Below are 17,014 nucleotides of genomic sequence, written 5' to 3'. Positions count from 1 at the left end.
GAAATGACCCACGTGTCTGTCCTTCGTGCGTCCAGCCAGGCACCACGGGCTGCGTCGCCTGCCAGCTGGCCACGGTGAATACCTGGTGTGTTGCTAGGTGACACCTGCCGTGAGCTGGGGACGGAGAGCCCAGGCCGCGGGGAGAAGAGGCACTGCAAGGAGCGCCCCGCTTGGGGGTGGCAGCCCGAGCGCTCCACGCTCTCTGCAGAGTGTCCCGTGCTCAGCTCAGTTCTGTTTTGGATGTGTGAAAGCACGCGTCATTTCTCTCTCTGAGCCTGGCTTACCTCTCATCACACGATTTGTTCTAGGTCCGTCCGTTTCCCAACGGGACATAATCTTATCTAATTTCTTATTTACTATTCTTATTCATTCTTATGTCTCTCCGTTGTGTGTAGGTGCTCATTTTATGAATCCACTTATCTGTTGTAGAGCATCGGGGCTGTTTCTATAAGTTGGCTGTTGTGAATAGCACAGTAATGAACATGGACACACAGTCTTTACATATCCTGACTTGTAATGCTCTGGGTAGATGCTCAAGGGTGGTACGGCTGGGCCCCAGGGAAGTTCTGTGTTAGGTTTTTTTGAAGAAGCTCCAAACTCTCTTCCAGAGCGGTTGTACTACTTTACATTCCCACCAACAGCCAACAGTGTGGGCTCCTTCCCCCCACGTCCCCGCCAGCATTTGTTGTGTGAAGTCTTGATGTTGGCCAACTGGGGTGAGCTGGAATCTTAATGTTGTTTTGATTTGCATTTCTTTTATGGCCAGGGATGTTGAGCATTTCCTCGTGTGTTTATTAGCCGTGCTTACTTTTCCCAAGAAGTCTCTATTTAGCTCTTTTGCCTGTTTATTGCTTGGTTTATATATTTTATATGTGGCATCCAAGCCAGGAAAATATAATCTATTCCTTTAGACACCCGTGTGTGCCCGTGTGTGTGTGCACGTGGTGTGTGTGTCTGTGTCTGTGTGTGTGTGCGTGTGTGCGTGTGTGTGTCTGTGTGTGTGTCTATGTGTGTGTGTGTGTCTATGTGTGTGTGTGTGTCTATGTGTGTGTGTCTGTGTGTGTGCACGTGCACGCATGCACTTTTGAAAGACCAAATGGAAATTCTACACACTTCATTGTTGGGGTTGGATATAGGAGTGTTTACCTCTCATCTGACCCTTGAAATGATGCAGATATTGACTTGAAAAAAATGTCTGTTGGTAGATATTCAGGGCCTGGGACACTCCCTTTTGTGTTTAAGAACTCCTTTGGGGTGGGCACCAGTGGCTCACACCTGTCATCCTAACTACTCAGGAGGCTGAGATCTGATGATAGCAGTTCAAAGCCTAAGCAGGAAAATATGTGAGACTCTTATCTCCAATTAACCAGAAAAATAAAAAGCTGGGAGTGGAGCTGTGGCTCAAGTGATAGAGTGCTAGCCTTGAACACCAAAGCTCAGGGACAGCACCTAGGCCCTGAATTCAAACACACACACACACACACACACACACACACACACACACATCTCCCCTCTGGGAGTATTCTTGTTTGGTGGGGCACGGATGTAGCTAACTACACAATGTATTATGGCATAACTTACAACAGCAAGGCATTAGAATTGTATTCAGCAAGTGATGCTATAGCCACTCGATGATACCGACTACTTCCCAGGCCTGCAGCACACATTTAGTGAGTGCCTACTGTGTACCCAGGGCAACGCGTGAGGAGCTGGCCATCCGGCGAGAGCACAGGCCTGCCACTAGCTCCGGATGCTGCTCTGAGACCAGCCAGAGCTTTCCTCCCCACCCCAGGCGCCCGGGCACTCGGAGCTGGTCAGGACAGGGACCCCGACAGGCCAGCGGGGTCCCCAAAGGACTCTGTGTGCTGACTTGCTGTAGGGGACAGCCCTGTGCGTCTGCCCTAGGGCGCGGTACCCGGTGGATGGGAAGTGAGCGGGGTCCCCGGGAAGTGTCCTGCCAGGGTTTTTCATTTTTATTTTTGACTTAACGATCTCTGCCTGAGTTAAGTGATGGTGTCTCTGATGAGCGATCGTCGCTTGTGGAAGACGAGAAAGCTGGCATCCCTTAATATTCCACGTTTCCCGGAGCAGTCTCAGCTTGGTGCCTGCCGGAGCTGTGCTGGGGTTGGGAGGTGAGAGGTGCGCGTCCTGCTTCGGTGGGGCCTCCATCAGGGATGCACAGCCGGCTCTGGGCGTCCGGGGAGGCCAGTGCGGCCCCGTGGAGGCTCTCGGGGAGTCAGGGCAGCAGAGGACGGTGCTGGAGGAGGAAACCACACCCAAGCTGAGCCTGGAAGGCTGGATGGGGCTCGATGGGAGACAGGCGGAGAGCTGGGAGCGGGGAGCAGTCAGCGCACAGAGGAAGCATGGCAGAGGTCGCTCCCGGAGGACCCGGGATCCCAGTGGTGGTCGGGGACACAGGAGGCCACCAGGAGGCCTGAGACTTGTGTCTGAGACCCTGAGCCTCCGACTGTCCAGTCTTGTGCCATGGAAAAGGGCCAGCACATGTGTGTGTGTGTGGGGTTGTGCGTGGACAGCGTCCCCGGCCTGTCATCTCAGGAAGATCATGCTTGCAGAGTGGTTTGCGAGTGCTGAAGTGCCATAAAATGCTTATGATGATTATTACCCATTAAAATTTAGGGCAGCCGGGAGAATGGCGGGGTGTGGGCTGAGGAGCTGTGTGCCTTCTTCTGGAGGTCTCTTAGATCCCAGAGATGCCGTGAGTCGCCCTGATCTGTGAGTCCCTTCTGCCCTGCTCCCCCCGCCCCAGACCCCTAGGGGCCAAGGACTCTGTCATAGGCCCCTGGGTATCACCACAGCCAGCACAGCGCGGCTCCTAGAAGGTGCTGGATACATGTATGCCTGACAGCTGGCTTTGGGGCAGGCCGCGTGATATTCCCCACTTCGAGAACATGTCACCTCCTGGGAGCCTCCTCCCTGCCCCTGCCGGGCAGAATGGACAGAGGCCGGAGCCCCGCCAGACGTGGCCTGGCCCTGCTGGCCCCCTGGTCCCTGACCCTGTGTGCGCCCAGCCTCATGGTCTCAGGTCACCACACAGGAAGTCCCGAGTGTGACCAGAGCTCTGCAGGAGGCGGCGGACATCGGCCTTGGTGAGCTCCTGCGGGCTCCACTGGACCACGCAGGCTCACACTCAGTGGGGTTGGGACTGGGGATCCGTCGCTGCGGGACTGACCATGCCCCCCTACGTGGCCACTGCTGATGACTCTGGTCGTTTATTTCTGCTCTACCATCCCGGTACTTGAGGCTGAGAACCAGATGCAGTATTTCTCCTCTCCCCTCCCAAGAGCCCTGCAGCGGGTGCGGTAACCCTGTCAGCGGCCTTGCCCCTGGTCGAGGGGTGAGGGGGTCTTCGTGGCTGGCAGAGCCCTCTGACTGCAGATGGGACAAAGTGGCTGCTTTTTGGCGCATTGGTCTTTCCTCCCCCGGGAGCCGTCCAGTCATTTTCCTCAGTCATCATCTGTGGCCATCCGGTCCCGGCCGGCTGACAAAGGCCCGTTGCATCTCACTGAGTCTGTTGGACTGTGCCTGGGCCTCTGCCCGGCCTGCGATGATTTATGGCAGTCGGAGCTGGGTGACTCCCGTGACCTGTGCAAATCAAGACCTGGGCTGGGCAGGCAGAGCACCAGAGTGCTCTGTAATTAAACGCCTGCTGGGGCCGGGCACCATAGCTCTCCACAGAGAGAGGCTTCCTTGCACTCACCCCCATTATTGGGTGGAATTCGGTCTTTCTAGAAGGATCCCTCACATTTTGCGGTTAGGCTTTCTTGTGTGCTCCAGCTCACGGCTGCCTTTGCCTGGTGAGAATGTGTAGCTCTTGCAAACACAGGCTGGCTGGGCGTGGGTTTGTGATGGAGACCACCCCTCTGCTGCTCCGGAGGGCAGGATGTAACCTTGCTTTCCCTTGCAGCTGAGAGTCCCTGTCTGGGGACAGTGTGGTACCCAGGAGGGTGGGGGTCAGGGGGCGGTGCCCAGGCTGCGAAACAAGACAGATTGGGGTTCTCATGCTGCTCTGTGAGTTCCCAGCTGGATGGGTTGGCCTTCAGTTTCTTTATCTATATCAAGGGGAAAAGAATGTAATGATTATGGACTTTGAGAATCAGAGGAAAAATGCAAGGCACAGTGGTCCATGCCTGTAATTCTGGCTACTCAGAAGGCTAAGATGTGAGGGCTGAGATTTGAAGCTAGCCCAGGAAAGAAAGTCTGTCAGACTTTTTTTTAATCTCCAAGTAACCTCCAGAAAGACAGACGTAGAGCTGTGGATCAAGTGGTAGAGCTCCAGCCTTTAGCAGAAAAGGTAATGGACAGTGCCCAGGCACTGGGTTCAAGTCCCATCCCCATATTGGCATGTGGTTCTCTCCCTCCCTCCCTCTCTCTCTCTCTCTCTCCCTCTCTCTCTCTCTCTCTCTCTCTCTCTCTCTCTCTCTCTCTCTCTCTCTCTCTCTCTCTCTCTCTCTCTCTCTCTCTCTCTCTCTCTCTCTCTCTCTCACACACACACACACACACACAGGGACAATGGGTCCTATTCTATTTGGCCGATCCTGGGGTCAGGCAAATTTTATATGCAACCTGGGGCCTTTCTTGCTTCTAAGAAAAAGCCAGCTTTGGGGTTGCACCTTCTCAGCCTGTGTAGCAGGACTTTGGGGTGCAGTGCTGCCTTCCAGAGTTGGCCTCTACCCTGGGCCTGCTGCCAGCAAGCCCGAGCACTCAGACATGGGTGCCCCTCCCCTAACACCCCCGTGGCCTTCGGTGGCCTCCCAGAGATCCCTTGGGTCATGCTGCTGTTCCTGGACCCACACAATCCCCTCCCCCTACCGCTCCGGCTCCGTGTGCACCTGTGTCTAACAGCAGGCTCTGCTAGGTCCCTGGCCAGGACCAGCACTTTTATACAGTGGGAGGATGCTAGCTTCACCTCTGGGCCAGTCACTCCTGAAAGCTGGCTGTGTGCTGGGAAGGGAGGCAGGATGTGGGGTGCAGCCCCTGCGGGTGCAGCCCCTTCCCTCCCCCCCTCCCCTGCCCCCCCCCCCCAGTCAGCTCTGTCCCTGGCTCTGCCTCTCTCTGACAGCTCTGCTGTTCTGATTCTAGCTGCCCTAAATGGCAGCATGGCTCTGCCCCCTCATCTCTGATTGGTTGACAGACATCTGACACCACCCTCCCAGCCAAGCCAATCAGCTCTCTCCCATGGTCTGTGATGCAGAAACTGCTGGCCACACAGCCGCACCCAGGGCCCTGCAAAGCCAGGGCAGGGTAAGGAAGGAAAGGTCATAAAGTCACAAGCAGGAATATGCTGCGGGAGCTGCTTGGAGTTGCTGGGCAGCTGAGCCAGGCGGCCAGCTCTCCATCCTGCTCATCCTCTCCCTTCGGCTTGTTGGCATGTGGTTGTTGCCACATGGTCTCAAGGTGGCTCCCACAGGCTCGGGCTTCACATCTGTGTCCCGGTAGGAAAGGGTAACTCTGTCAAGGAAGCGATGGACACACATTGAGGCTAAACTGAAGTGCAGGAGCAGAAGGAAACGGCCTAGGAGATGTCCCTAGATCTGACCTTCCACTTGGTCGGTGTGGCTTTCATTTGCATTTCTGTGTGCATAAGCAATCCTCAGGCTGTGAGGCATTAGTGACAGGCCCTAGCCTGGGCAGAAATGAGATGTTATCCTGAAGATAACCAGGGAAAAACAGGTCTGGAGGCATGGTTCAACAGTAGGACGCTACCTGTTTAGCAAGTCTGAGGGCCTGAGTTCAAACTGTAGTACTGCCAAAAGAAAAACTGTGGTAAGTACCAGTGTACATGTTCTTCAAATAGGTCTGCCCTTGTTAGGCAGGCCATGGCTGCCCTTGAGAAATTCAGGTTATAGAAGCTAGAGTGACGTGTGCTCATTACAGAATAAAGAAATTAGAGAAAAATAGTTAAGATGACACTAAAATAAAAATGAGGTTTTATTCCCATGCAGGGATCATCATTAATATACAACTTTATATACTGATCTTTGTGGTGGTAAGGGTGAAGTCCTAGTTAGGCAGGCTCTGTACTTCCAAAGCATTTCTTGCATTAGTTACTTTGGGGATAGTGTCCAAGTCACCCTGGGATGACAACTGTGTACCTCCATGACAGCTGTCAGCTGTTTTTTGTTTGTTTGTTTGTTTGGTCAGTTGTGGGACTTGAACTCTGGACTTGGGCGCTGTCCTTGCACTCTTCAGCCCAAGGCGAGTGCTCTACCGCTTGAGCCACAGCACCACTAGCTGTCAGCTGAAATGGAGTCTTGCTCGCCTTCGCCCTGGCTGTTCTCAAACCATAATCCTGCCAGTCTCTGCCTCCTGAGTATCTGGGATTACAAATGTGAGCCACTGGACCAGCCTGTACTGCAGTTTTGTTATTTGTGCTGGTTCCAGGTCTTGAAGTTAGGAGTCAAGCTCCTTGAAACTTGCTCATGGGTGGCACTCTACCACTTGAGCCATACCTCATAACCAGCATTTTGCTGGCTAATTGAAGTCTCATAGAGTTTTCAGTCTGAGGTGGCTTCAAACTGAGACCCTTCAGGATTACAGGCATTAGCCACTGGTGCCCAAGTACAATTGCATCAAATCTCCTTTTGTAGGAACTTTCTTCATAGATGTTACAACTCATAGCTATATAGCACACAGCTTACCTGATGTCTGTTCTTAAGCATCTGGACTACCTCTGTTTTTATTTTTTGCTGCAATAAATAACCTACTAGTTATAATTATATATAAACCTTCGACCTCTTAACAGACTCTTTCTGGGAGATTGATGATCAGGAATGAAATTACTATCTCAAAGGAAATAAATGTTCTCAAAACCACAGCTATCTATTGCTGGTTCAAAATGTAAACTCAGTGGTAGAGCGCTTGCCTTGCATGCCTGAGGCCCTGGGTTCGATTCCTCAGCGCCACATAAGCAAAAAGAAAAAAGCCGGAAGTGGCGCTGTGGCTCAAGTGGTAGAGCGCAAGCCTTGAGCTGAAGAGCTGAGGGACAGCGCCCAGGCCCAGAGTTCAGGCCCCACGACCGACCCCCCCCCCCAAAAAATGTAAACTTAGGATAAAAGCTGACTTATGAACAGACACTGCGGTGCGCAAGGCTTGCTCTCCATTTCTTCCCTCACAGCAACGTGCGGGGAGATTTGATCCTAATGTCTGCAGCAGACAATTTATTGCCTCATTTTTAAATAGGATCAATACGCCCGGGAGCCCGGGAGTGATGAGATTCAGAGGCCCCCGATTCCTGAACAAATCCATCAATTACACGAGAGGGTGACGAGCAGGAAAGTGAGAACAGCCCCCAGGAATCTTGATGTGGAAACATGGGTTCGGGCATTTATCTTTCTCTCTGTCCTGGGCCCTGGGCCCTCTGGAAGCTCCTGGAATTTTGATGGTGCCTGTTCCCCAGCACACGCTCGCTCCCACTACACACCAGCATGCTGACTCCACCACCCGCACTCTGAATCTATTCCAGGAATAGCCGCTGCCTGGGTCTGCCTGGCTCCCAGAGCCAAGCAGGCCAGCCGCAGGGGCCAGCACGTCCCTGGGGGACTGTCACCCTGTGTCTGTCACGCTCAGCCTCAGCTACCAGCTCGACCTTTTGCAAACCCCCCTGAGTATCAGCTTTGTCTACTGCCCGTTGGGTGGATTCTTGTTTCACAGCTGAACAGACAGGGCAAGAACGCCAGAGGTCCGGTGGGCATAGTTCTGGGGTTGGTATTTGTCTGATTCCGGTGATTTGTATTTGGTGATGTTTGGGCATGGAGGAGCCTTGCTGGTAGCCCCCCCCCCCACCGCAGGGCTGGTTGATGGGAAAGATGGTGGAGCCCATCTCATATGCATTGCAAACAACCCAGAGCACACACCCACAGCTCCTTATCTAACTCACACCAGCTCAGCACCCCATCCCACTCTACCCGGGACAGACAGAGACGTTGCTGAAGCCCTGTATCATATAGTCTGTCCAGTCCTGGCCCTGGTCTACCTGCCTGCCCAGCCTTACACACTGCTTCCTGCAGACGAAAGCCCTGGGCAGTGCTTTCCTGAGGCTCCAGGCTCTGCAGGGCAGCCTCCTCTGGGCATCCGCAGTGACCGGTGTCCCTCCCAGCGGCCGTCTCTATCTGCCATGGTACTGAAGCTGACCGAGGCCAGCTCCCAGGCATGGGACAGATCGCTGGTGTGCTTTCCCGGCCTGTCCCTGGTGTAAGGACACACACGTCCTCGAAGAATTCTAAAAGGAAGAGGTGCCTTTGAGATGGATGCTGGTGGCTCATGCTTCTCGTCCTAGCTACTCCAGGGGTGGAGACCTGAGGGTTGTGGTTCAAAGTCAGCCTGGGCAGGAAAGTCTGTGAGACTCCTTTTATTTCCAGTTATCCAGAAAAATGCTGTACACGGAGCTGTGACTCAAGTAGTTAGGGGAAGTACCAGCCTTGGTCAAAAAAGCTAGGTAAGAGTTCAGTACCAGAGCGCGAGCGTGCATGCATGTGCACGCGTGCGCGCGCGCACACACACACACACACGCGCGTGCGCGTGCACCTTTTATACCCACCCCGATTAGGTTCCTTGAGTTGTTTCCATAGCAGTTATGCAACATTTGGCTCATTCCAGTCGTTTCTGGCCCCGCTCCTCCTGTCCTTCTCCTGTTGATCCACACATTCTCTCATTCTCTTCCACGCATGCCCTTTACACGCACATCCACACATGGACACACGTACAAGCACGGATGCTGGCGCCTGCCTGCGCACTCTTACCACCTCTGCGGTGACAGACGCCAGCCGGGGGATCTTGGCAGGGCCCAGAATCCGCTGGTTTGGGCATCCATTAGGCGTCCGCCAGCTCCCACCGCCGTCTCTGTTCTGTGCCGTGGCAGGGCCTGGGGGTGGCCGTCACCCCTTCCTCTTTTCCCCGGGGACACAGAGGAGGACCGTGCCGGCTTCCTCCTGCGCTGTTGTTTTCAGAGGGACGGCGGGCCAGCCAGGAGCTCAGTGTGTCAGGAGAGATGGGCCCGCGTGGCTGGGAGAGATTCCTTCTAGGACGGCCCGCACATCCCGGCCCATCTTGTTCTATCTCCGCTCATGGGTGAAGTTCCTAAAATCGGAAGAGTGCCTGACATGATCACCTGCCCTCTGACCACGGGCAGCCCTCCCCGTGCCCACCCGAGCCTCACCTGAGGAGAGCTGTTGCGTGTGCCCCACGCGGGCTACCACGGGGAGGAGCCAGCCAGCCTTGCAAGTGAGCAGCGCAGAGCGGGGTCAGAGGCCCCCCAGAGAGAAACGGGGACACATCCCCAGTGCTTTCAAGTTCAGTGGTGAGGCACCAAACAAGAACAGCTCAGGGGGAAAAGTCTATACCTTCTCTCTCCAGGAATCCCCAAAGAGCTTATTTCCTGAGGCTGGCTATGTGGAACTTTCTAGAATGCCAGCCAGCATGGGGTAGAGGATGTTGGCTGGAACATCAGGAAGTGATACCATGCTGAAGATTGCCGTGGGGAGGGAGGGGGACCTCCATTTCTTCAACTAATTATAAAAGGCTGTATTCTAGAAGGCTCCTTACGAAAAACTAGGATGTTAATTAAAACACTGAGATTCACACTGAACCTGTTTCTAGTAGCGCATGGACCATAAACACAGACCACATTTGAAATATTAAGTTAGTGACCAGATGGCATAGACTCTTAAGTTTGGAAGCCTTTTGGTTTGGAAAAAAATAAAAGAATCCTGAGTTTTCCACTTGATCCTTTACCTGCCCAAACGCAGGTGAGTGCTGGGGAGATCTGTGGATGAGGCTGCATTCTGTCTCGGGACTTAGATTAAATCAAAATTAAGTCCAGCTGTCCTGGGTCAGGACCTGCCTGCTCACAGCTTCCCATGCACACTTTTCTGGTGCGCTCGGGCTGTTCCCTGTGTGTTTCCGGTCTGCTTGGTGCCCTCCCTGTGTGTGTCTCTGTGTCTTGTTTGGGGAGGGCGTGGGACCTGGGATCTACTGGATCTCTTTTGCATTCCCACTTCTATCTGCACGACCTTGGGGCTCTTTCTCAGCAAATCTCGCCCGGCCTGTCTGTGAAGGGTAGAGTGATTGACAGGCACCATGGGGAGCTACGGGATTCTTGCATGCCCAGGGCACCCGCCCAGGGCTCAGGGCAGTGGACCAACCTGGGCCTGCCATCATCTTGGGTACCATTCCTGGGTCATGGAGCTTTGTCCCTGGTGGTCCTCCCCTTGGGACACTGGTGCAACTCCATGTCAGGATTCTTGGCACAGACGCCATATATCCTTCCACACGCTCCCTCCCGCCATCCCCCGTCACCTGTCACTGTGGAGGGCTGGGAGTGCAGCTCCACAGGGGTTGGCTGACTCCAGCCCTCACGGCCTCTGGCCACGAGGGGCCGCGCCCAGGTGTAGTGGAGCTCACCTTCAGAAGAGGATCAGAGTGAGCTGATTTAGTAGCAGTGGAAATGGGAAGGCCTAAGCTCTGGACATGAAGGTGAGGAGCGGCTGGGAGGCTGGGCACACGGAGCCCGCGACCGCTGGCCTGTGCCCCTGCCCTGCGGCCCTCCACCCACCGAGGGCGGCCAGCCTGCTGTGGCGTGTCCACGCGTGTGACCCCGAGTGACCCTGAGGCCAGGCCGCGCATGCATGGTGTCCTCTGCATCTCTGCCCTCCAAGATCAGAGACAGACGCACCATGGCTGGAGGCCGGTGATCTTTCTAGCGATGTCTGGCGGCGGTGTGAATGGGATGGGGCTGCCTGCCGAGAGGGAAGCCTGCTAGGAATCTGGCTCGGCCCAGGCAGTGCAGGGTGGGTTGAGCCCTGGGGGAGTCTGTGGAGCAGGCCAGGGTGGCTCTGCGGGGATGTGGCCCCGCTGTACCTCCCCGCGGGGCCCCAGGAATTTGGGGGTTACCGGGGCAGATGGTGTCAAGGGCAGCGGCACCCGCCAGTCCCCTCCCGGGCTGCGTGCAGACGCGGTACCCTTCACTCAGGGCTGGAACTAAATAGGGCATGGACTCGTGTCCCCATTTTTGGCCTCATTTCCTGGTGCCCCAGGGCTTCTTCCTCCCCCTCCTGTGGCTGCCTCCCTGCCTGGAGCCTCCGACTAGGACGTGATGTGGGGCTGAAGCCTGGTGCCCTCCTCCTTCCTCCCCCTCCTCTCCCTCCTCTCCCTCCTCCTCCTCCCTCTCCCTCCCCTCCTCCCCTTCCTTCTCTTCCCCCTCCTCATCTTCCTCCCCTTTCTCCCTTCCTCCCCCTTCTCTTCCCCTCCTCCCCTTCTCTCCTCCTGTCCCTTCTCTTCCCCTTTCCCATTCTCTTCCTCTCCTCCCCCTCCTCCTCCTCTTCCCCTTTTCCTCCTCCACCCCCCCCCCCCCAGCTCAAGGATGCCTGACTGTGTGGATGAAATGGTCTCCTCCCAGGGCTGGCAGGGACCCGAAAGGCCGCTGGTGTCTAGAGCACAGGTGTCCTGTCTGGCAGCCATGCTGCTCTGCTCCTCCTGCCTCCTCCCAGAAGTCCATCCTGATCTCCGGGTTGGGTTTGCTCATGGCAGCTGTTCTCTGACTCCGCACCTCACAGCCCGCCGCGACCGCTTCCTCCCCAGCGGCTCTGCAGGGAAAAGGCATCTGGGCTTTCTTCACCTCCAGGCCTTTCCTGTGGCCTTGAGCACCGGGCCTGGCGCACGGGAGGTACTTCTTGAGGAGTGAGTGACTGAGGGAGGGTGAGCAAAGGGTCAGCTCTCGCCGTTAGTCTCCTTGGCCCTCAGGAGGCCTGCTTCTCCCGCCAGCCCTGCTTCTGAGCTATCGAACACCATCTTCTTCACACACGGTAGGGCTGCAGGGCTGCTTCCTCTCCTCCAGACATGCCAGCCTGCTCCGGCTGTGTACCCGCTCCGGCCTCGTGCCCGCTCCCGCCTCTGACCCCTGTGACCCCGGGCCCGCTGCTCTCCTCTCCGTGGCTGGATCTCCCTGTCACTGGCTCTAGACTCCGATGTCGGCTCAGGGGCCGTCACCACGCACCCACTCCTGAATGCTTCTTATTCCACTTCTCTCATCTCCGTGGATTTCCTCAGGACTGCCTTCCAGTCCACTGAAGCTCTCTTCACCTGTGTCTAGTCTGTTGTTAAACCTGGAGAATTCAAATACAAGTGACCTTATTTCTTACCCATAGAGTAAGTGCGTATATGTGTAAATGTAGTGAGCATTCTTACTTTAACATCTTTTCTAGAATCCCTATTCCACATACCCCTTTGAAGTCATTTCCTCTTAATATTTCACATCTGCTGACCATCTGCTAAAATGTATCTCTGTGACTAATGCAATATTTTGTTTTAGACTCAAGTTCTCCTTCTGGCTAGGTTGGTGCTCTGCCACTTGAGCTATGTCCCCAACGCTTTTTGCGTTAGGTATAAATAGCAACTCAGATTTATGTCTGTGCCCAGTTGAACTACAGTCCTCCTATGTACATTTCCCATAAAGCTGGGATGATGCCCAGCCTGTTATTTTTTCTTTTTTTTGGTCGGTCATGGGTCTTGAACTCTGGGCCTGGGCGCTGTCCCTCAGCTCTTCAGCTCAAGGTGAGCACTCTACCACTTGAACCACAGCGCCACTTCTAGTTTTCAGGTGGTTCATTGGAGATAAGAGTCTCACAGACTTTCCTGCCTGGGCTGGCTTTGAGCTATGATCCTCAGATCTCAGCCTCCTGAGTAGCTAGGGTGACAGATGTGAGCCACTGGTGTCTGTCTGTTGTAATCTTTTAAACATGACTTTTTCCAGAAATAATTACCTGTGTGTGTCCCACTTGGATTTTGGAGATGGACCTCTGGCATTCTTTGGTCCTAGAATAGCATGTAGGTTCATTCCTGGTGAGACGGATGGACACATTCTCCTGTGAACCTTGTCAACTGTGTGATGTGGGCAAGGCGGGGGAGGCACTCTCTTGTGTTTGATGTCACTGTCTACTTGTAGCGACAGCAACTTTGGGGCCCTCGGTTCAATGACACTCCCCTCCACCAACATGCATGTGTTTATTGGATGAGTGTAACATATATACACACCTCCACCCCTCTCAAAGCAGCCTGGAGCCTCTGAGACCTGTCTCAGAGTCCTTGAATCTAGATCTGCCTGGGGATCTGATTTCTCAGAAAGGGTTCCAAGTGCTTAAGTGAAGCCAGGGTAGCGATGGTCTCGTGAGGTTGGATGATTTGGATCGAGTCTGTTTTCGCCTTTATTTTTGTCTTTTTCTCCCCTCCTCTCGGAATGCACAATGCACAAGCAGAGAGATATAAATACACTTGGCAGAGCAGACTGTGAACACCTCCACAGGAAGCAGCAAGGGGTTTCAGTGAGCCAGCCCGCCCGAGGCCTGGGCCTGCCCGAGGCCTGGGCCCGCCCGAGGCCTGGGCCGGGCCGGGCATCTCCGTCTCGCTGTGCAGCCACAGCGTTCCAGCGGGGCTTGCCAGGGTGACACAGCCAGGGAGCTGAACAAGGGTGCTGCGCTCCGCGGGCCTCCCCTTCTGGCCCCCCTTCGCTGATGAGCTGCCCGATGTGCTTACGAAGCTGGCAGCCTCTGCGTCGGCTCCGCTCGGCCAACAGAGCAGCCTCTCCCGGCCTGCGCTGTCTCCGGCCCATTGGCATCTGCCCAGCTGTGTTCTCTGCCCAGGAAACCCTTCATCGTCTCCAGTACCCTGCCCATGCCTGCGTTCCTACCTCCCTTTCATCCTTCCAGAATCATCTCTGTGTCCTTGTCCGGTCCCAGCTCTGTGCCGCAGCTCCCCCCCTCCCACCGCACAGCCCCTCGGGGTTCTGTATTCTTTCCGCATGGGCTGCGCACACTCCCCTCTCTCCACAGGGCCTTTGCACAGGCTGCCCGCCGTGCGGGCTCCTCCCTGCTCTCCTCCCCTCCACTGCTCCTTGTTGACCCCTGGAGTCATCTCACTCTGCCCCTCCTTCGAGGGCATGTTTCCTGTGGTTCCTACACAACCTTCTATCTGCTTGTCCTCATGGAGCCCCAGGGGACAAGCCCGCCCCGAGTCCGCTGCCCGCCCGCTGGGAGCAGGTGTCTGGTAGCGCTGGTGGATGAAGGTTTGACGCAATCCTGGGCCCTCGGTTTCTCTCTTCCTTTTTTGGCATTGACCTCCGTGAAGGAGCCCCTGTCTGCCCGGTGTGCACGACGCCTCACGAGCATGCACACCGCGTGCAGGGATTGTGCACACGCACGGGCCGGGCAAAGTCTGCAGTGGGAGCTCCATGGCATAGACTCCCGAGACACAGGCCTCGCAGCCCAGGAGGCCGGGCGTGGGGCCGGCGCCGCACGAACACCACCTGAAATCCCTGAAACACCACCTGAAACACCGCCTGACTCCCCTGAAATCTCCGCCTGACTCCCCTGAAATCTCATCTTCCCGTCTTCTTTGTTGCAGGAGACAAGACAGTCTGGGCAGGCCAGTCATGCCGGAGAAGATTTCCATCCCTCCCTAGCGGCCGTCGGGGCAGAGGAGGCCCTGTGACTCAGGATCCCTTCAGAGAGCCGAGCGACACACCGAATGTCCCTCCTCCTAACCCAAGACCCCGCTGGAGGTCAGAGGTGACTGCTGCCCCTGAGAAGCCAGCAGTGGTTGGCACCTGCTGGTGGCAGGGTCCTGGGGTCTGGGATGCACACCATCGCTTTCTGTCCTCAGCAGCACCCGCTGCACTGCGTCTCCCCAGGACCCTCCCACTGACTTGAGGGTCGTGACTGCTGGCCAATGGGCTGGACGCTGGGAGAATGCCCCACACATGGCGGGCCAGCACCATGTTTGAGAACGTGAATCTGTCTCCTGTTCACCCCAGACACCAGTCCGGAGCACGCTGCACCTGAAGCCCTCTACGGAGTTCCACACACAGCAAGGGCTGGGGGCAGCAGGCGGCAACCTAGCCGGCAGGAAATCACACAACTCCTACGTGGGCTCAGGCTGAGTGCAAGTCCCACCTGGGCAGGCCACCCACTGGAGAGATGGCCAGGGATCTGAAATCTAGACATTCCAGTGACCTAGCGAGAAAGACTGTTAGGGACCCCAGATCCCCAGCTCTGCTGGTGACCTCCAGCTCTGCCATGTCATGACCCCGGCCGGCCTCCCTTCCCACGGGCCCAACGGGCCATCAGTTCACCACCAAACCATCCAGCCTGCGCCATGCCTGCCTGAGACAGCAGCCGGGTGGGCGGGGCCGGCACAGCAGAGCTGGGCGTTGCCTGTGGAAGGGGTGAGGGGCAGACACGCGTCATGACCCAGACGAAGAACTCTAGTCCTCAGCAGGCACACTGGCCAGCCTGGAGCTGGACTTGGCTCCAAGGAGTGTCTTGTTTGGTTTATATCTTTTGAGTTCTTTAACACAAAACTTTCCATTTTAACCATCTTAAGCATCCAGTTCAGAGGCATAAGTCCATTCACATGTTGAGCCATCCATCCACCCATCCACCCATCCATCCATCCATCCATCCATCCATCCTTCATCTTCTGCTACTGAAACTGTCCCATTACGCAGTGTTTAAGCACCGTCCCCAGCTCCTGACACCCACTGAATGTCACTACTTCAGGGACTTCATTCCTATGATCCCATTTACGGGAAACCATACAATCCTGTTCTTTTGTGATGGGTTTATTTGACTTAGCACGATGTTTCCACGGCCCTCCAGTTGGAGCTTGTGTGCTCAGGCCCCTCCCGTGTTAAGCAGATGTCTTTCCCACATTTTGTTTGTCCACTCGCCCAACATTGTTGAATCAGGACGTTCCCCCTCCTTGGCGTCAGGAAGATGGGCAGCTATTGTGTAAAACACCTCTGCTGGATGTTTTAGATACTGGAATCACCAAGTGATATTTTGTAACCAAGAGATTTCTTATATGCACTCTGGAGCTGCCTTGTCTTCGAAAAATCGGTGCATCTGGCAACTTTGGACCTGGTTTTCCTGACGGTTGTGGTTGCTGCCTGAGGCTCCCCTCCCCTCCCCCACTGGCAGGCACCCAGTGCCGTGGGCCTCACAGCTCCCCGCATCGGTGCCACCCAGCACGCACGCTGCCTGGCCTCCGCCAGCCGTGACTCCGCGACACAACGACACAACGTGCTAACGATGGAGGGACCCAGAAAGGGCCAGGCGGCCCTGGCCCGTGTCCCGGGCGGAGATCGACCGTGGGAAGCTCTAGTAATGGCGGCACAGGGGGTCAAGTGACTCAGCATGGGGCCTCCCCCTGGGGCCGTTCTGAGGATAACTGAGGCCAGGCAGGGAGAGCACCCAACAGAGAATATGTGCTCCCCGAATGCTCTTGAACAAGTGCAGTGATGTTTACCCCAAGGTCTCTGATCGCCTTCCCTGCCGCCGTCGTTGTCAGAGCATTAACTTCGGTCTGTCAGGCTGATTTCGGAAGCCACCCTCCTCCGGACAGTCCAGCCGTGCGCCCCTCCGCAGGGTGCTCCACTGGGCAATGGTGATGGGAAGCCTAGCCCTGCCCTCCCGCCACCAGGCGCAGCGAGAGCTGGAAGGGGCTTGGCACATAGTAGATGCTCAGTAAAGTCTGGTTCCCTTTCTCTGTGTGCCTCTGATGGAGAAGGTTGCCATATTTTCTCGGGGAAAGAAGGAAGGAGATGGAGCTGCCAGCTCCCCACTCCCTCCCCCGCCCCCCACGCCCCGCTGGCTCCCGCCACAGCTCAGAGGTGTTTGGAGTTATGACTTGCGGCTCATCAAATTTCCTCCACTCATTCAACCAACGTTGTCCACTCAGTGCCAGACACTGCACAAGAGAAAACCTTGCACCCCCCACACACACTCATGGAGTGTGCAGCCTGCCCGCCGGTCAGTCAGCTGTGTGCACGTGGTCAGTGCCACCGCACCCCCATGGCTAGCTGCAAATTCATAATAAATAGCCAGGCTCTGCTGGGGCTGGACCGGAGCCGCCCATCCATATCACCTGCTTGCCCTGGCGCCTGACCGTCAGCTAGCACTGGTCTTTCCATCCCCTCATGCTTCTGCTGTCCCTGTGTCCTTTCTAG

The 17,014-nt window shown here is 55.8% G+C and overlaps 1 protein-coding gene across 1 annotated transcript in view; it reads left to right on the top strand.

Moving 5' to 3' along the window:
• The window catches only part of CUNH4orf50 (chromosome unknown C4orf50 homolog), a 49,480-nt gene extending 32,466 nt beyond the window's left edge, over window positions 1-17,014 (top strand). Inside the window, exon 7 of the mRNA XM_070012403.1 lies at window positions 14,413-17,014. Within this exon, the coding sequence (XP_069868504.1) occupies window positions 14,413-14,499 (87 nt within the window). The 3' untranslated portion in view covers window positions 14,500-17,014. The remainder of the gene's footprint in view (window positions 1-14,412) is intronic.

Source organism: Dipodomys merriami, unplaced genomic scaffold, assembly GCF_024711535.1.
Source record: "Dipodomys merriami isolate MVZ:Mamm:240054 unplaced genomic scaffold, mDipMer1.0.p SCAF_9, whole genome shotgun sequence".
Lineage (NCBI taxonomy): Eukaryota > Metazoa > Chordata > Mammalia > Rodentia > Heteromyidae > Dipodomys > Dipodomys merriami.
This window is presented reverse-complemented; position numbering and strand designations above follow the sequence as displayed.